Source organism: Xenopus tropicalis, chromosome 9, assembly GCF_000004195.4.
Source record: "Xenopus tropicalis strain Nigerian chromosome 9, UCB_Xtro_10.0, whole genome shotgun sequence".
In the NCBI taxonomy this organism is placed as follows: domain Eukaryota; kingdom Metazoa; phylum Chordata; class Amphibia; order Anura; family Pipidae; genus Xenopus; species Xenopus tropicalis.
Window position 1 is genome coordinate 39,070,602 of NC_030685.2, and position 21,242 is coordinate 39,091,843.

Below are 21,242 nucleotides of genomic sequence, written 5' to 3' on the forward strand. Positions count from 1 at the left end.
AAAAATTCGCCAAACAAGTCTTTTTTTTTGTCACGTAAAAAAAGAAAGAAATCTTTCTGTAATTTGGATCACATCTGTAGATTGCCCAAACCCAGTAGGGTAATTTTGCCACCAATATGGATTCATGCAGGTTATTTTCCATCAAGTACAAGAACCAGTTTTATTATTGCAAAGAAAATAACTTAAAATAACATTTTAAAAATTGTAATTATTTGCTTAAAATTCATTTTAGTACATTAAAAACAATAACAACCCAATGGATTTTGCCTAACTTGTTTTTTGCTTACCCAGCACTTAATCATAGGCATGAGCCTATGACAAACTTCCCCTTTAACTGTGTATATATAATGAAGTTTCTGGGTATTTTTAAATAAGTGTTTATTCTTCATATTTTGCTTTTTTTGCATTCTCAAATGTTGATGGTGAGACTTATTTCCAAAGTTTTTCTTTAGAATATTAAAGTGAACTTTGCTTTGTCAACGCTGGTCACAACAATTTGGTGTAGTGGTCTATTACAAAGCTAGATTTTAGTTATTAAGAAGAAGAAGGGATAAAAAGAAGATGACAAAAAAATGAACAGTTCACACCAAAAATATGGTATTCGTGTATTCACCTGTCAGTGGTATTGCACAATTGAATAGGTAACTTTTTGTGGTTTCTTATTAAGTATTTAGGGTTTGGGGTTTTTTGGGTACTTTTTGCTGTCTTTGTACCTCACTCAAGGAAGATGATCATGATAGGCAAGCTAAATCAACAAAAAAGGTGTCAGTTGTTAGTACAGGTCCGTACCTGTACTAACAACTGACACCTTTCTGGAAACTCAATATACAGAAAGTTCAGAATTATGGGAAGGCCGTCTCCCATAGACTCTATTATAAGCAAATAATTCAAATAACATTGGCTATTTTTATTGCACACACAAGGGGCATGGCCAAAATGTTGTTACTGCTTGCTTGTGTTCATGGGGGCCCATATAAATAACTTGTGTGGGGCCCCAAAGTTTCTCATGGCAGCCCTTCCAGTGAACCTTGATTACTTTGTATTTTATTAAGACATTTTCACATGCAAAAAATAACATGCACATTTTTGCTCCTTTTAGTGATTCCCATGACACTATCTTGGCCTAACTGATGCTTTAGCTACTCCTTAGGTAAAACATGGCTGCATTAAGACCACCTGGGCCCTCACAATGTTGGAAGTGGAGGACGGAGTGATGTTGTGAAACTACTTCTAGTTCTTACTATATTAAACACAACAGGAAACAATCTTAACCTTCCTGGGCCAGAAGGGAATGTTATCCCACTCAGGGATATAGGTCACAGGTGCTGGGAATTCCATAACTAATAAAGAGAAAATCAGACTAGTAAGGGGATTTCCCAAGTCATAGGCATCTAACCCAACAATAGGAAGTCACAAAAGGCTATCATGTGCATTTTTAAAACACAACTTGCACATTTCTTTTTCAGGATTTAACAAAAATAAATACAAATGTAAGCAGATATGTTTTTGTTACTCTTAACATCAATATAAGTGTTCTATATTAAACCAGTACATAGAATTCATAATGCACATTTTTCCCATCATTCCTGAGTAACTGAACCTACTGCTGTACTAAACCAAATCCTTGCATCTGATTTTGGATGTCCATAGTTCATACTGAGCTGTGAAATCTCATAGGCAATGGGCAGGGTTTACATTTATTTAAAAAAAGGTTTCTGTTCTATTGATCTATGTCAATATTGATTAAGATTGATACTTACTGTGGATATTTGATCATAAAAATGATTGACACATTGTGAATTAATCTGTTCAAATGTGTTAATTTCCTTTATAAATCCATGTTTTGAAAATTAGGGCTTTTGGCCCTATGTTTTTTACCAGAGGAAAACATAATACATTATTGTATTAAAATGTGTGCTGAACAGTTGTCAGTTGAATGTATGTTGTTTGCCTGGATGAAATTGTTATAGATATATGTTTTCTGCAGGTCTCTAATTTACCAGTGAGGAAAATTGCAGCTTTGAAAATTCAGGCTCTAAATATATGGTGAGCCTATTTCCTAAATCATGGTTATTGTTCTGAAAAAGCAGAGCAGTCATTTCCAAGCTCAGTTTAATGTTTTGCAGCAAAGAAGAAGTAAGATATTATATATTGTTGTTGCTAACATAAAAAACAAATAGCTACTGCAAAGCAGTAGAGTTCATTATACATATTTTGATGAATATGGAAAATAGTTCTAAAACTTACTTTAAACTTTTAGTATATCCCTGGAATGAAAAGATGCTTGTTACAGGTATGGCACCCCTTATCCAGAAACCCATTATCAAACAAGTCTCCACATTTGGGATCAACATCTACAATAGAGTGCATTTTAAGCAAGTGATTCTGATTTTTAAAAATTATTTCCCTTTTCTCTGTAATAATATAACAGTACCTTTTACATGGCTGCATGAATCTATATTGGTTGCAAAATATTTCTATTGAGTTTAAGTTTTTTTTTATCAATATTCCTATTGATGTTTAAACAGACTTTAGTTATAGTGATCCTGTACAGTATTCTTTTCCTATAAAAACATATCAAGAACATGTAGCTTTCCATTTACCTTACAAGGTAAAAGCTGCTATTTATAGGTTACAAAAGGGTCCCTGACAAATGCTGAAGATGCATTTTTTTTAAATATATGCTGGCTGCCAATAAGCAGCTTTTCCCATTCATCCTTCTTACATAGCAATGGTGTCTCTCTTTCCCACTGATCTATACCTAAATGTCTCCTTACCAACATGGAAATAGCAATGTATATATACTTTACAAATTTATGCAACTCAGGGGTTAGATGTAGATGGATGTAGAGGTCCAAGTAATTAGTTATACCATTATTTAATACTGCCCTGTCTAAATATATATACAAATGTATTCCTAAACATAGCTCAACTTTATATAAAAATAAAATATATGCAGTACCTGCAAAGATCACAATCAAAGGGCAAATTCAGGGGCATTACATTTCATTGCATTCGGTTTTACATGCAACAACATTTAGTGAATGCCCATATGTACTGCAGCTGCATAATACTTTCAGTATTAACAATGACTTTTCTTGCGCTTTAAAAAAAAATGAAAAAAAACCCTGAGATTTGTAATAAGAAATGCTCTAACTTTAATGTTGAAACAAAATTGATTACTTACAAATCTGCCATAGAAAGAGACTTTGGAGCTACATTCAAAATGTATTTTTAATGGGAAATTAATGACCCTACACATAAAAATGCATTCTCAGCAGGATATATGCAGATTTCTTGTTTCATTGCAGATATTCAGTGCATTTCATTCCTGATTCTCTAAGAAAGGACAAACAAGAAGCTTGTCATAAAGTCTAGACATAGGCTGAACCAGAGCTTTGAAATGATTAAGGGCAAATAATAAATAGTTATTTGAATGCAAACTTTCAGTTGCATGTTCTTGTATTTATTGGATACTGTATTACAACTTTAAATTATGGCACTATTATTATCTTAAATTTGTACTTAAAAGACCAAATATGTGAAACTGGGATTTTTTTTATTTCTATACTTTGTATTGTATTTGTTAATACCGATAAACAATTTCTTGGTAAACAATTTTTCTGTTTTTGGTTAAAATTGAAGCCATTGTACTCAACACATCTTAATTATTATATAAATATATGTAATTTTGCTTTATTTGGCTTGAAAGGCTGTCCCTATGGCTGCTCAGCACCTTGAAGCAAGCACACATTGTCTACCTGTGCAGGGTAACCGCACATTATATATCAAATATTTTCCTTGTTTGGTGTTCCTGGTTCTTTAAATTACATCTGAAGAACTATAGCAGCATAGCACAAGTGATGACAATATTAAATCAGCACAGTGCAAGCATCTCCCATTTTAAGCCCCTTTCTCCCAGTCACTTGGAGTAGCATGCCAATCTCCCACTTACCCTAAATAAAAGTAACCCCTCCTGTAAAACTTTGGAAGGCTGACAATCAGTCTGCAAGCTCCTGACAGTACATTAAAACAGCAGAACAAAACGGAACTTTCTATACAATACAATTGTAAAAAGGATAATTTTACATGCTCCTTGCTCCTTCAGTCCTTCCTTCAGTCATGCCCTGTGCTTAATGGAACATACTGTAGTTGTGTCCAGGTGATCAAAGAGTCCCAATGTGCTTCTGAGCCATAAGGCCAGCTACTGTGAGTGTAGATTGCATAGAACTTGCAGTAGATAGTGAAAGGTGGGAGTAGGCTATTTCATTGACTACACCAATCAGTACAGGGACTAAAGACAGGGAAAGATATGGTGAAAATCTTATAAACAACAACTTTTTTGCACTTTGCCTACTGCACTTTGCTGTATAGAAACTGGCATAGACCATTTAAAGGAGATATATTGGATGAATGGTAAAAACCCTAAAACTGTAGGCAATTTTGAATAATATACGGTGCCGGTTTCCCTTTGGGCTAAACATTAATCCTATCTGTAACAATGGCCCCTTTATTGGAGCTCCCTATGGATCTTCTCTCTTCTCTGACCATGTTTGAAATGAAGAGTGGGCGTGTCCTAACGGTCCAGGCCAGAGGAGGGGGAGAGCAAATCACAGCCCTGCAGTCACACAAGCAAAGACAGGCTTCAGTTCCCTATCAGGTCAGCCTAGCTGCTGATTGGTTCCTACCATACAGTGCAGTGTACTGAGAGCCGCTTGCTCCCCAGTTCATCCAGAGAATTCATCCAGCAGGAAGTGGAACAGATGGGCGGGGCTAGTGGGGTTTTGGTTAAATTTCTCAATAAATCAGCCCAATCCTTCTATATCTAGAGGAGTATAATTCACTAGTACATTCTTAATTTTTATAGGATACTGTATGTCTCCTTTAAGAGAACAAAGACCTGCTGCTTTTTCTGTGAATGCAGGTAACAAGGACAGGCCTGGCCCGATGCTGCTCTCTGCACAGAGCACTTGATTTTTAATCTGGTCCTTGGTGCAAAGTGCTGCATGTCTCAGGATGCTTGTGCTTGATATGTGAGCACTAAGGGTAATAATGAATGCTGTATTAAAGGCTGTGTTGATTAATGGAAAAAAACATTTTATTAAAATCAGAATTAATGCAGAAAATAAATACTGTATATATATATATATATATTTCAAATATTTAATTTACATAAAACTATGTTTATTAGAGGGTTGAAAGTGATGTGTTAACTGCTAAATAGGATAGATGTTTAGATTTCTGTGTGACAACAAAGACTTTCAGGGATTTGAAAGAGATTTGCACTAAACCTTATTTGCAAACAGATAAAAGTACACAAATTCCTCTGGATCTAAAAAGAGTCTGAAGAAAATGGCATCCATGTTGGCAAGGCAACATGGATCAACTCTCATCCGCAGAGACTATATCAAAGCTGCCAGATCAATTTGTTTGAATCAGCAATGTTGTTTTTTAGCAGGGCATAAAAAAATAATACGCTGAAGGGAAAAAAGAATTTTCTGAAATCAGAATTATCATATAACGGTTCATTGCTATACATTGTAATGAAGTGTATGTCATCTTAAAGGAGAAAGAAAGGTAAAAACTAAGCTTTATCAGAAAGGTCTATGTAAATACAGCCATAAGCACTCACAGAAGCGCTGCACTGACTTCTCTGAAAAAAGATTAGTTGTGTCTGTAATTCCTGTGCCAGAGACACGCAGCTTTCTGTTCTCTGATCTTTCCTGCTCCCCCCTCCCTCAAGAATGCTAAGAACTCACCCCCCCCTTAGGAATGTGGATTTGAACCAATCAGCAGGAAGCTGACTCATAGTCTAACTAACTGAGCATGTTCACTTGGTCCCGGAGTCTGTGCAGGAGTGAGGCATTATGGGAACTTTCTTTACACAGCTCAGCGTTTTTTCTTCCTGTTTGGCTTCAGATCATCTGAACAGGTGAAATATGGGGAGACTTAAGGGCACTATTGAGACAACTGAAGGTATGTCTGCAGCTTGAGATTAACTCTTTACTAGCCTTTCCTTCTCCTTTAAAAAAGTCAAAAGTAGCTTTAAAAGAAGCCATGGTAAAAAAAAGTCATGGCAATGTGACTAATGTAAAAAACTTGTTTATATATGTAGCCCACTTTAATGAACGGTGCTGCTACTTAGTGTCACTTTGGCGCTACAGAAGCCCTTTTGGCTTACTTCTCATGCTAACAGGAGTCCTGAGCCCCCGCTTACTATGGGGGTAACAGGGAGTCTTCACTCTTTTTTTTTTTAATTTGACAATTTTTATTATTTCTTCATTACAATAAACATAACAGTCATGTAACATGGGTATAGCCTTTCTACAAGCTGGGGAGTCTTCACTCTTAATGGCATGCCTCCACACAGGGGTGATGATGTGGGACTATAACTCCCCCCTGGGAACTTGATATTACACTGCAACCTTTATCAGGGACTCCACACAACTCCCGGCACCTTGCCCCTCCCATGGGGTAGTTGCTTACCGGCGGGTAGGTGATCCTCGGATAGAGAGAGACAGCACACTTGCAGGTGTAGTGAAACAGATGAATAGCTTTATTGAGGGCAGACCTCTCCAGGAATGAAATACATATGTCAGGGCATCATCTCCTTTACTTCCCTCTTAGAGAACCTCTCTCCTGTTGGGTTACCCACGGTACTCACACTGAGTGATCTTATCTAGGTGCTCCCCCCGGTACTCGCGCCACAGCACCCTCAGATTAGGAATCTCCCATCTAGCGGTGACTTGATCCACCTACCTAGACACTTTGGTCCCTGATCTCCAGCAGATGGATTGCTGGGGGGTCTTAACCCTTCTACACTCCTGGAGGGGCAATGTCTGCCCTTTCTAGCTTAATGACCTACATGTCGCTCCTATTACCCCTATTACTGAAGCTACTAACTATAACACAGGCCCGTTGATTACCTCTGCACAGAGGGAGGTCCCGGGCAGCAAAAATAGAACATGGCTGCATGCCCTTTTATATCCCAGCACCCCATCTAGTGGTTGCTGGTGAGAAATGCAGGGGAAACTCCCTTTTAGCACAAAAACATCCAGGACCACCTTTGGGTGTCCAAATCCAATGAGGCCACCCTCTGGTGCCTGTCTAAACGGGAACCCACCTATATATACAGTATATATTTAACTTTTATGGACTTCACAAATTACACTGCACTATACAGCAACCCATTACAGCAACCCATTACAGCAAGGTAGATAACATATTCTATATATTCTGGGTTGTCTAGGGTACTGACATTTATTTTGAGGTTGACTTGGCTTCCAGTGCTGGGTAGGTTGTGTTATGCCATAGTCTTGGAGGACTACTAAGGAGCACATTTGCAGAGTATTTAAAAAAATCTATTATTTTAAACATGTGCAGTGATGGTACCTCAGCTAGTTACTAATAAAAATGCAGTTGTATTATAAGAGAGTGCATCGTATAATACAACTGTGTGTTATTTACAGCATTCCTCTGGGCTTTACCTACCACCCAGTGGGACTAATTTACTGACACAGATGATAAATTGACCTGGTGCCAGTTGTCCATAGCAACCAAACAGGTCTTTGGTTAACTTATATCAGCATTTAAATATTACATAAAACAAACTGCTCATTGTTTGCTACTAGTAACTGAACTAGTGCAAATTAGCACTCATGCTAGCAAATAAGTCCCAGCGACATAACCACATACAATTAACTAGATGCCACGCACATCCATAAAATTAGAACACCTATGTGATATATGAGTCCTTCATTGTGATAAGGAGCTTTGGATATCCTTGGGGATTCCCTTGTGATATGTGGTTTTGTGAATCCTTTATCACACAAGCCCTTGTTCACAGCTTGCATTGCATGGTTTATCTGTAGTTACTATTTCTTTTCTGAGAAAATGCTATGAAAATTGTACTGAAATGCTAAGCATTGAAAGGTTTAACATTATTTAATGTGAGATGTTTCTGTTATATCAAATACAAGGATGAATACATGATAGACAATTACAATTATTGGATTTGTCGTGAAATTCCACATGTCGCCATTGGCAATTTTTTTTTCCAAAATGGTTGCAAAGATTTTCCGCAAGTGAGGAATAAAGTCGCCATAGGTATTAGTCACTAATGCTTTCCTGGTTACCATAGATTTTTTTGCAATAATTCTTGAACTATTTATCTAAGTTTAAGTTCAAAATTTTCATTCAATTTCCATAATTTAATTTTTTTAACAAAAACTCCAAAATTCAAATTATGGTTTCTAAAACTTGAATTTATTTATTAAATTTAAACACTTGAATATAAATCTTTGGTATTTAAAAACTAGAGAGTTCATGTAGCTGTCAATGGGAGTTGTCTCAGGCAAAATTAAAATTAATTATTTAAAATTAATTAAAATTTTTTAACCATTTTAAGTTTTTTTTCAGACCCATGGAAAATCATGAGTAGAATGCAAATTCGATGTGTTCAATAATTTTTTACTGTTTAATTCAATCAATTTTTTTTATATTCAAATTTTGTAATAAATAAGCAAACATTTGAGTTTGGTAAAACCTCTAAAATTCTAAAATGAATAAATAAGCCTCCTCATATATCCTGTACATGTTTAAAGAAATAATCTTTGGATTGACAACAATATCTTTCTATTCTCAGTTTTTGACTCTTCTCTATAGAAAGAACAAACATGCAAAATGGAAAAATTAATTTGTGTCATCGATTGGTGAACAACTGGGAATAAATGCAAAAAAAAGTCACTGCATATATTGGCATGAAATACATTCCCATATGAACTGACACATTGCAAATGTCGAGGGTCATATACTGATATTTAAGGCTTAAAACAAAAGCTTAGTTTGGATAATGCAGAGATTTTGGAAGCAGAAACTGAATGTTAATTAGCAGTGCATGCATGAGAATATAAAATACAAACTATAAAAAGTTGGAAGTGGAACCTACTCTCCTGTGTTCTGCTTCAAGTGTGCTTTTGAATTCAGCTATTAGATAAAATAACATCATCTCACTTTTCGCCAGGCATGGATTCGCAGCAAATTTCTGCATTTCGGCATTGGCAAATTGTTTCGTGAAACTTCTGTGAAAATTTGAAAATGAAATATTTGTTGTGCTGATTTTTTGTTGTTGTGCATCAAATTGGGCGCGGTCGCGGAAACAAAGGGCGTGGTCGCGTCAAATTGGGCACAGTCGCGTCAGAAAAGCGTGGGCAACAAAAAAATTGGTGTGGGCGACAAAAAATAGATGCGGGCGACAAAAGTAAATTTTCAGGAGGACCGATTCGCTCATCACTACTTATACATCCTTTGCTAAATTAAGTTTTAGGGAAAAGGGTTAATATCTTTTATTATGTGCTCATAGCTATCGTTCAGCTGAAAGTAGCATAACTGTGCTCTTCATTTCTTCTGCATTACTAGTTTTGGTGTGATGACTAGGGACAAGTGAATTTGTTCACCAGATATGGATTCATTGCAAAATCACACTGGCAAATTCTTTTGCGATACTGCTGCGAAAATTTGCTTGTGACAAATACATTTGCAGAGTGAGAAAAAAGTTGCAGTGGCATCAAAAAATCGTCAAAAAAGTTGAACTGTAAAAAAAAGTTGAGAGGTAGCCACATTTCACTAATTAGTTCTGTTCTAAAAGTATTTATTTAGCTCTTGTTGGAAAGCAGCATTTAAGAACCAATACCAAATATTCTAAGAATCACTAAGGAACCACTAACAAAATGTGATAACTACTGTAAGAAAAATATCTATAGAAGTGCATGCCAGGTAGTTGTGATACTATATGAGTGTCATATACAAAAAACATAAAAAAGTTGTAAGGCATGTTTATAATTTATTTACAAATCCTACAGTCCAGATGTGATTTACATTAAAACCATAACAAAAAAAAGGAAAATACACAACTATATACATTTTGTTGCCCATTATGCAACCCCTTAAATTGTTGGTCCTTCTCCTTTTTTAGGATTTGCATATCAGAATTACTGTAGGTTATAGTATAAACAGCCTGCATATTTTTAAATTATATGTGTGAGCAGTTATTAACACTGAACATCGTCTGTTGTTCAGCCCTCCAGAAAATCATTTTGCCAAGATCCACTTGTCAGGATGAAATGTCCTGGTTGGATTCACTTGATCTGTATGGTTATGTGTCTCTGGCAAACACTGATACATTGTTTTTGATGCCTTTTTCAAGTCATAAAGGAAAAGATTTAATAAATATGGACACAATACTGATGTCTGGTGTTCACCACTTAGGTGGCCCAATCAGAAAATTTACCATAACTTCTTTTTGTTTACTAACTGTTGGCAAAGTCTCTATCCATATACAAATAGTACCACCAAAACAAACAAACCAAATCATTATATGGCATTGTAGCAAAACTTGGGCAAAATCTGAGTAGACCTTATCTACTGCAACAACATTAAACAATATACTGCATCATAAAAATGACATTCATTTGATTAATATGATCTGTCAATTATGAAACCATTCATTCTTATTATGTCGCTCTCCTAGATATAATTTTGAATATAATTTTTAATAGTGATGAGTGAATCTGTCCTGTGTTGCTTTGCCCAAAAATTTGTGAAATGGCAAAATTTTGACAATTGCATTAAAGTCAATTGGCATTTTTTTGTAAGCGTGCTTTTTTTTTAGCAGTATTTTTTCAACACAAAATACATTGAGGTCAATGGGCATTTTTCTCTGCATTTTTTTCCATGCAAAAGGCATTTAAGTCAATGGCCGTATTTTTCTTGTGCTGCAAATCCATACTTGACAAAACATTTTGCTCATCTCTATTTCTTAGCAAACCTTTAAATAACTTCTTCATTACAGACATGGAAAAAAGGTTTATAATTGACAGGTTGTGACTAAACCCTTCTTTAAAATAGAAATTACATCAATTTATCTGCACTGAAAAATCTCTGGGGGAACGCAACAGAAAACAAAGAATACCACATAGTTTTGCATATTGTTATGGCCAACACAACCTTGTGGAGAAGGAAAGGAAGGCTCCTCTTATTCAGATACAAGTTGTATCCGAAGTAGTTAGTAGTAATAGTGTAAATCATAACCATTATTACCCTAAATTTTTTTATTATAAATAATATTATATATATATATATATATATATATATATATATATATATATATATATATATATAGGCATAGAAGTGACGGCACACACAGGATTTACACACACAGTTGAAGGATTTTGCAGAAAAAATAATCAGAGGTTTATTTGAAACAACGTTTCAGTTCCACAAAGGAACTTTCGTCAGGGATCCCTGACGAAAGTTCCTGTGTGGAACTGAAACGTTGGTTCAAATAAACCTCTGATTATTTTTTCTGCAAAATCCTTCAACTGTGTGTGTAAATCCTGTGTGTGCCATCATTTCTATGCCTGTTTAACCACTTTTTTGCACAGGCACCCAGGTATTATCATCACCTTGTATGGTGTGCAGCTTCTAAGCATTTTTGTATTCTATATATATATATATATATATATTTATATATATATATATATATATTTATATATATATATATATATATATAATGTGTGTAATATTTTGTGATGGGTACTCAGAAACCAATCATTTTGGTAATATATTTAATTAAATTGGTGTTCAATGTATCTACTGAAAAAGTAAAATACTCTCATAATGGAAAACTTTAATGAATTATAATATAACCAGTTCAAACATTTTGCACTCAGATTGCACATATATGTGTATAAGAAACAAACTTATTAAGACTTATTAAACCTGGGGTCTTCCACTGTGCAGTTGGCCTTGGACCTTCACGCATGTTTTCAGTCACAAAATTATCATAGTCTTCTACAACATTATTAGTATTTTACAGTTTACAGCAAAATATGTCAATTTTACTACAATCTTGAGGATTTACTCAGGGCAGTGGTTCTTTTAGAAGAAAGGGCTCTCTCTTCTGGTTCGCAAAATGTTCTCTGCTTATTCCAGGATAATGCACATGAACCCATAAATGTACCTTTTCAGACAGAATTTCATTAATTTTTAAATAAATTCATGAGGAGTTCATGCATCTGAAAGTAATCGTCACCTTTGTGAGGGAGAGTTTTTTCATGTAGGACCTGAATCATTGACTGTTTTAGTATTTAGCTCATAGCAGGGAAATATGTCATCTGGAGTATCTCGGGCATTTAAATTGTAAATGTTTGGGCTAATGGCAACTCTTCAATCAGCTGGAGATCTGTAAGACTCATTGGGGAGACTCATTTTGCAATCGTATAGTCTTGCTTAAATGTGGTGTACTCTTTTCCCACAAATATAATTTTTTCATTAAGAAGGTTTATTACATACAGCACGTATTGATGAAAACTATAAAATTCACAATCTTTCTGCCACAGGAGGATGTAGTCACTAATCAGTTTCCAGGTTCTTAAAATCTGTATTAATTGTTTTTACATTTCAGCAAACTGCTTGTGCTACTCCTGTGTCTCTTGTTGCAGTCTTTTATGCTCTTCCCTGTAGAATAAGCCTTAGGTTTCACTATAGCCTCAGCAGTTGTTATCACCTGAAATTCCCCTTTACTTGCAGTTTCCACCATTTCTTTGTTGGAATCCTGTGTTGGCCTCTAAAAGAAGCTTGGACATTCTATGTTTCCATGCAAATGTATTCTACTTCTAGTAGGCAAGTAGTTTTACTCCTGCTTGTGACCTTGTTATTACTTCACAACAAGCTTTGCCATTTTTGGGGATAATCTCCAAGATTTTATCCATCCACATTTATTAACCTGGTACTGCCTTATTTGGCATTGAATCCTCTAATACTGCAACCATATGCATATGTCACTGGGTGTCGGCATGTTTAAGAGCCAGACACATCTGGTAGTGTGAATTTTAACAGATCTGGTAGTGGGAATTTTAAGACCATAGAACCCGAAGCTCCAGAACTGCCTCCCCCCCAGACTTAACCCAGAGAGGAAAGAGAACCCAGTTTTCTACCTTTTTTTTTTTTAACGGTTATATGCTTCCACTAGTTGCTCTGCATCTACCCTATGAATATGCATTCAGAGAGAATGCTTTGCACTTCCGAAGGTGGCTGCTATGGGGGTTTCAGTTAAGTACCTAATTAAACACTTGTGGTAGTAATTGCAATTTTTTTATAAAATAGCAATGTATTATATGCCAACACACTTTCATTTGAACATGGTGCAAACATAATGCTAAATATAGACATGTTTCAAAGCCAAATAAAATACATTACTAACAGCTAAGGCAAATATGCTTTAAACACAGCAGACCTCAATTGTTTAACCAAAATGAACACAATATGAAAGTTTATACTGTCTTTTAAAACAAACACATGCAGACTATATACAGATTTAAACAGACTATGCAGACAATACAGATATCAGACAGCTATTTACATATTCTCTCCATCACGTAACCCCTTAAGCTGACCACTGTTATTTTTATTAGCATTACAGAGTAATGGTTAAGAAACAGAATATATTATAGACTTACTGTTGCTGTGCCAGAGACAGTTTGTGCATTTGTATCCGTGGCACTCTGTTCAGAGTGTGTTTGCGCTGGAGGGTATAAATTTAACGTGTGGTCATTAACTGTTGTTTGTCCTGTGTAGTCTGGTGCTGGATGTGGATGTGGAGTTGTATATTCTGCTGGAATGCCATTCTGGGTTGGGGCAAACTGAGGAGAGGCATAAGACTGCGCCATTGTGTCAGGAGGTACTGTGCCTTCCTGATTACCCTGACAAAAGACAAAGTAATAAATATATTAATATACTTTTCTAATTTAAGACTTATATAAAGATATTAATATTTTAATTATCATCTGTTTGGAATAGACAGTCAAACATAAATACACTTACAAAGCTATTGGAGAGCAGTTATTGACATGTTCCCTTTTTCTTTTCTAACCAGGACAGAGCCTATTGCTGTTTTACAATGTCTAATTACTACAAATGATGTATTAATTGGAGAGGTATATAAACATCAAGTTCTTTATTGATCTATTGACTGTTGCCGGGGTGTTTTTGCAAGGTCAAGATCTTGGCCCAGGTATAAGGCGTGCATAAACAGACAGCAGATAGCCCCCTGAGGCTAAGTTATATATGTATTTTTAGATTCCAACTTTCAAATTTTACAAAAGGTTTAGTGGCACAGTAAGACTCTCTGCACTAATAAACCGAACACACACCTGGCTTCAGTGCAAGAAGGATACTTGCAGGGTTAGGGGTAGCTAGGATAGCCAAAATTAAGTTCCTGGATTCTGCTGATGTCTACAATTTTTCCAGCTGCAAAAATTACAATTATAGGATATGTTATTAAAACTGTTTTCATATATTTACTCCCAATATCATTTTACTCCCAAGAAATAAAACAAACAACAGCCTTAGCTATTATGCTTGTCAAAGAAGTCAATCGATTCTTAAAGGCATTAACAGAATCTGTCATCAAAACTTCACCTAACAGGGTGTTCCACATCTTCACTGATTTCAACGAGAAGAACAATTTTTGCTGCTTCAAATGAAAGTTTAGTTCCTAAATTCTAAAGTGGTGGTCTCTTGTTCACTGTTCTTTTTTATGTGAAAAAGATCCCCCACTATTTGGCTATAAAGTCTCTAATATACTGTAGTGCAGAGACCAGTGTCCTTTCTCAGAGAAAAGAAACCCAACCTTGAATCTTTGCTCAAATTTTAATTCTTCTATTTTTTTTACTACATTAGTAGCATGTAGTGATGAGCGAATTTTTTCGCCAGGCATGGATTCGCAGAGAATTTCCGCATTTCACCATTCGCATATTGTTTCGGCCAATGCGTCAAAAAAATCCGTTGCGCATCAAATAATTCTGTGGCACCTCTAATTGGGCGCAGCCACGGAAAAAAAGGACGTGACCTTGTCAAATTGGGCGTGCGTAGCCGCGTTAAAAAAAGGTTGCGTCAAATTGCCCATGGGGACAAAAAAACGACTCAGGCGACCGAAAAATTATTTTGGTCACAAATTATTCGCCATTTCGCAAATTTTCTTGCCATTTTCGCGAATTTTATGGTGAAGACGGGACAGATTCGCTCATCACTAGTAGCATGCCTTTGCACTGCTTTCCACCAAATAATATCTTTCTTAAGGACTGAAGCCTACAACTGCACTGCTCACTCAAGCTGACACCTTATAAAGTTTAAAACCTAGTTTTCCAGTTTGTTCCCCAGTTCTCTCTGCAAAGCAGCACTATCTTTCATGGAATTTTTAGTTTTATAGTATAATCATCAAAAATAGACACAGTAATTACAATGCTTACCTCAAGGTCCTTAATACATAGTTACATAGGGATGAAAATAGACCATCAAGTTCAACCCTTCCAAGTAAACCCAGCACACACAACCTATGCTTACCAATCTATACACTCACATACATAAACTATATATACAAACATTAATGCTGACTGTAGATATTAGTATCACAATAGCCTTGGATACCATGCTTGTTCAAGAACTCATCCTCACCGTGAAAAACCACCTACACTGCTTCAGATGGAAGCTCCATTGCTCTAATTTAAAGGGGTGGCATCTGGTGCGTTGATTGTTTTTATGGGAAAAAAAGGACACCCCCTATCTGCCTATAATCCCCCTAATGTACTTGTACAGAGTAATCATGTCCCCTCGCAAGCGCCTCTTTTGCAGAAAAAACAACCCCAACCTCGACAGTCTAACCTCATAGCTTAAATCTTCTATCCCTTTTACCAGTTTAGTTGCACTCTCTCCAGCTGATTAATATGCTTCTTAAGGACTGGAGCCCAAAACTGCACTGCATACTCAAGGTGAGGCCTTACCAGGGCCTATAAAGAGGCAAAATGATGTTTTCATCCCTTGAGTCAATGCCTTTTTTTATACAAGACAGCACTTTATTTGCTTTAGTAGCCACAGAATGACACTGCCTGGAATTAGACAACTTATTATCTACAAAAACCCCTAGATCCTTCTCCATTAAGGATACCCCCAACAAACTACCATTCAGTAGATAGTTCACGTTTATATTATTTCTATCAAAGTGCATAACTTTGCACATGTTAACATCGAACCTCATTTTCCAGTTTGCTGCCCAGTTTTCCAATTTTGTCAAATCGCTCTGCAAAGCGGCAGCATCCTGCATGGAACTTATAGTTTTGCACAATTTAGTGTCGTCAGCAATAGAAACAGTACTCTCTATGCCCACCTCCAGGTCATTAATAAACAAGTTAAAAAGTAAAGGACCAAGGACTGACCCCTGCGGTACTCCACTAACAACACTGGTCCAATTAGAAAATGTTCCATTTACCACCACTCTTTGTAATCTATCCTTCAGCCAGTTCTCTATCCAATTACAAATATTATGTTCTAGGCCAATATTCCTCAATTTAATTATTAACCTTCTGTGAGGTACTGTATCAAACGCTTTAGCAAAGTCCAAGTAGATGATATCAACTGTCATTCCAGCATTGAGATCCCTGCTCACCTCCTCATAAAAAGGGGACTAAATTAGTCTGGCAAGATCTGTTACGCATAAAACTTATAGTATTGTGAACTGCAATGTATTCAAGTACCCTATCCCTTATTACCCCTTCCAAAAGCTTTCCTACTCCTGATGTCAGACTAACAGGCCTATAGTTTTCAGGCTGAGAACAGAATCCCTTTTTAAATAGCGTCACCACATTAGCAACTCGCCAGTCTCTCGGCACCATGCCAGACCTCAATGAATCCTGAGAAATTAAGTGAAAATTAGCAGAAAATTTCTGCTTTTTCCCCGTTCTCTTCAACCAACTTACCCCCCCCCCCATTATAATAAGGTTCCCACCCCTTCTTGCATATTTTTTTTACTATTCACATCATTAAAAAATCATTTTGGATTCTTTTTACTCATTGCTGCAATATTCCTATCCATCTCTATTTTAGCTTGCCTGATTTTTTTGCATGCTTTATTTGCTTCCTTGCACCTGATGAAAGTTTCTGCTGTCCCAGCTAACTTGAATTCTTTAAAAGCACGTTTTTTCTTACCAACCTCAACACTAACACTTTTATTTAGCCATAAAGGTTTTGTTTTGCGATGCCTCTCCTTGCTTACTAATGGAATATACTGTTGTGTATACCTGCAAAGCAATGTTTTAAAGATGTTCCTACTGTGTCTAACCATATGAAAAGCCTTTCCCAGTTGACACCCAGTTTTGCCCTTATACTGGCAAAGTCTGCTTGTCTAAAATCGAGCGTTTTAGTTAATCCCTTATAGAGCTATCTCTGCAGCATTATCTCAAAGGAGACCATGTTGTGATCACTGTTCCCCAAATGCTCACCCACACAAATCTTAGAGATGAGTTCAGCATTTTTAGATATTACCAGGTCCAAAATAGAGTTATTCCTAGTAGGTTCTTGAACCGCCTGAAATAAAAAGTTGTCATTTAGCATATTTACAAACCTACTAGCTTTTTCTGACTTAGCCACCCCATTACTCCAGTCAATATCCGGATAATTAAAGTCCCCCATAATAACAACTTGACCCAGTTGTGAAGCCTCCTCCATTTGCAACAGTAGCTGGTTCTCATCCCCCTCATCTATATGGGGTGGTTTATAGCATACACCAATTATCATTTTCTTTGTAACCTTCAGCCCTACTGAAATTTCTACCCAAAGAGATTCGCCATTTTCATTGGTAATGTCTTTATTACATGGCTTTATGTAACTATGTAACTCTTGAAAACATATTCAGCATATCAAAACAACTGGATGCTATTACATTACAGAAAATATTTTGCGAACTGAATAGACTTAAAGGACAAGCATGGGGAACACACGGGTGGTCCTTTTGGTGGTCTGATGGGTGGTGTCATTGGATGGTGGAAGAGGGATAAACTAATGCTATATTGTGAAAATTGTTAGTGGACGGTTAGTGGACGCAAGCCCAATTCTACATAAAGTCTCTTCACTGCCAGTTTTGCCAGTTTGTTAGAAGGTGACGACTAAGAGACAGGGTGTCTAGCCACACACTTCTCATTCACAATGGTGGTGGTGGTAAATGTAGGCTTCTAATTGCAAAAATGCTTCTGTGTGACTTTTTTTTTCTCACTCAAAATGCATTAAAGTCTATGGGCATTTTTTTAGAGTTTTTCTAACTCCAAATGCATTAAAGTCTGTGGGTGTTTTGCCTCACTCCTACCATGGACTTTTTTTTACATGCATATGTAAACTTTTCTTTTAGCAAATGGGGAAATGCAGAATTTCACCGCTAATCCATTCCTGCTGAAAAAAATCGCACACCACTAGTGATGAGTGAATCTGTCCCATTTTGCCTTGCTGAAAAATTCTTGAGTCTTTCAACAGATTAGCATAACAGCGAAAAATTTGCAAGAATTCAAAAGAATTAGATGTGGATAATGTAAAACAATACAAGTTCATACTAATAACCAGTAAAGACATTTTAATTTAACAGTCTTCACAAAGCTGATGTTATTTAGCTGATATTTAGGGATATTACGTGTAAACTAATGCAGGCCCAAGGCTTAAAAACAGCAACCCGACACTACAATGCAGCTGTTTCTTCCACTGGTAAAATAACCTTTTCTCAAAACACATACACTGTTTTATGAATGAAACACAGTGTTGGGTTTGTTTATAATGGGCATCTCATGAGAGTCATGCTGCCATGTTATTAAAAATGGTGGAATACAAGGCTGATTTTTATGTACTGTATCTAGTTAAAATCTAGACTAAAGACACAGTTTCTTCAAAGAGACACCCAATTTGCTTAGCATTACATATTCTTTTGTTGTACAGAATACATTTTTGTGGAGGCCCCCTTTTATTTCTAAAGAAATTTCTGTTTTCTGTCTTTTTTTCCTGTTAACTGGTTTTCCCTTGCCATTACTCTCCTTTCTTCCTTATATCTTTTTTCTTTTCAGCTTATGTAGTTGTGATTTTTAGTACTGTCCCACTTTGACACATCTGCAATTATTTAAAATCATTAAATTTAAAGGGGGATGCAGAACCAAAGGTTTAGTTTACACAGGTTCAGCAAATCACATCATTCAAGGAGTCTATTACAGAGCAATTAAAATGTTTAAAGGCAACACATGATGTGTTGCTATGGGTTACTGTACTATACTGGCCTATTTTTGCATGAGCCATTATGTTGCTATAATTAATTTCATGTTGTGTTTTGGTGTCATAAATAGACAACAGATAACTGTCAAGATTAACCCCTTAAGTGCCAGCAACATTTTGCATTGTAGTTCCACAGCTACCAGACTTGTTTGAATATTTTGTGCTCTCTTATTTTAGGGACATTTCCTGGGGGTGGGGGGTGTTTAGTTAGGTAAACTATCATTTTTTAGGAGCTTTCTACATCTGCCTGAGGTTTTGTCTATTTCCACTTCTGGAACAAGATTTAGAGCTCTAAATGAAAATAAATAAATAAAAATAGCAATATTTTATGATATAGGAATGTATGCCAGGTTTGCTGAAATCACCTCGAAGATTTCATTTTCTAGCACCTTATCTCCCGCATAGCATTAGGTACCAAGAAAAAATATCCTAAATGTCCTATGAATGTCAGGGGTCCCCTAAAAGGTTTTATGCCCATTGTGCATAGTATTACCAAAATATCTGGCATTAAGAGACCCCAAAAAAGTTAGTGCATACATATATCATGATATATATATCTACTACCAAAACTTACAGCGTCTAATTTATGTGTGGTAAAAGTGCCTCATATTTTTAGAAAATACACATTCTGCTGAATTTAAAATCAGTAAAAATGTCTTTGTATGGCAAAACATCAAATAACAAAGCTAAGGGGCTGATTTACTAACCCACGAACGGGTCGAAATGAGTCCGATTGCGTTTTTTTCGTAAAGATCGGTATTTTGCGATTTTTTCGTATTTTTTTCGATTTTTTCGGCGTCTTTACGAATTTTTCGTTACCAATACGATTTTTGCGTAAAAACGCGAGTTTTTCGTAGCCATTACGAAAGTTGCGTAAAATCTTGCGATTTTTCGTAGCGTTAAAACTTGCGCAAAAAGTTGCGCTTTTTTCGTAGCGTTAAAACTTACGCGAAACTTCGCACTTTTTAAGTTTTAACGCTACGAAAAAGGCGCAACTTTTCGCAAGATTTTACGCAACTTTCGTAAAGGCTACGAAAAACTCGCGTTTTTACGCAAAAATCGTATTGGTAACGAAAAATTCGTAAAGACGCCGAAAAAATCGCAAAACATACGAAAAAGTCGCAAAATGTTCGTTTTCAAGTCGGAAATTTTCCAATTCCAAACTTACGCAAAAAGTTGCGCATTTTTCGTAGCGTTAAAACTTAACGCTACGAAAAATGCGCAACTTTTCGCGTAAGTTTTAACGCTACGCAAAATGCGCAACTTTTTACGCAACTTTCGTAATGGATAGGAAAACTCGCGTTTTTACGCAAAAATCATATTGGATCCGAAAAATTCGCAAAACATACGAAAAAATCGCAAAGTACCGATCATTACGAAAAAAACGCAATCGGACTCCATTCGACCCGTTCGTGGGTAAGTAAATCAGCCCCTTAGTGTTAAGGTTTTTTATGTAATTTTTAAGAATTGCCTGAAAGCTTGCAATTTACCCATTATATGCACCACTTTTTTGTGGTGGAGAGAAATTTGTCAGCAGGCATGGATTCCTTGCAAATTTCTGCATTTTGCCATTTGCGGATTTTTTGGCGAAATGGGTGCAAACATTTACTGCAGAAAAGATTACACTGCAATTATCGAATACGCTATTTCAATGGCAATAAAACAAATTTTCAGGCAAGCAGGAGCAGGAAACAGCAGGAATGTTGTTTCCATGTGCATGCCATTTCCTATGGGGCCCATTAGCAATCGCACCCCAGGGGCCACTTTTTCCGCACATCTGCTCATTGCCTAGGGACTGGGAAACGAGTGGGGAATAAAAGAGTCTCTTAAGAAGCCTCTCTTTTGCTCTCTGACCCAGAAGTGCTTCAGAACATAGAATCTACAATCTGTGGGTTAAACATCTTATGTTGATAAAACAAGGAAAAAGATAATTACAAAGTAGAGATTTCTATGCTAATTTGTAATATAGCAGGAGAATAATGTATATTTTTAAGAGTGCTCAGGTGTGGAGGGGGGGTTATGTTGGGATTGGAGATATTGGAGATTATTGGTTTCTATATCCATCCATGTGTGTATGGGTGTTATAAGTTTATAGCTATTGGCCT

The 21,242-nt window shown here is 36.2% G+C and overlaps 1 protein-coding gene across 3 annotated transcripts in view; it reads right to left on the reverse strand.

Moving 5' to 3' along the window:
* The window catches only part of rbfox1 (RNA binding fox-1 homolog 1), a 362,503-nt gene that overhangs the window by 152,103 nt on the left and 189,158 nt on the right, over window positions 1-21,242 (reverse strand). For all 3 annotated transcript variants that reach the window (XM_002940457.5, XM_012971419.2, XM_012971417.3), the window contains exon 2: window positions 13,518-13,760. In XM_002940457.5, the coding sequence (XP_002940503.2) occupies window positions 13,518-13,760 (243 nt within the window). The remainder of the gene's footprint in view (window positions 1-13,517; window positions 13,761-21,242) is intronic.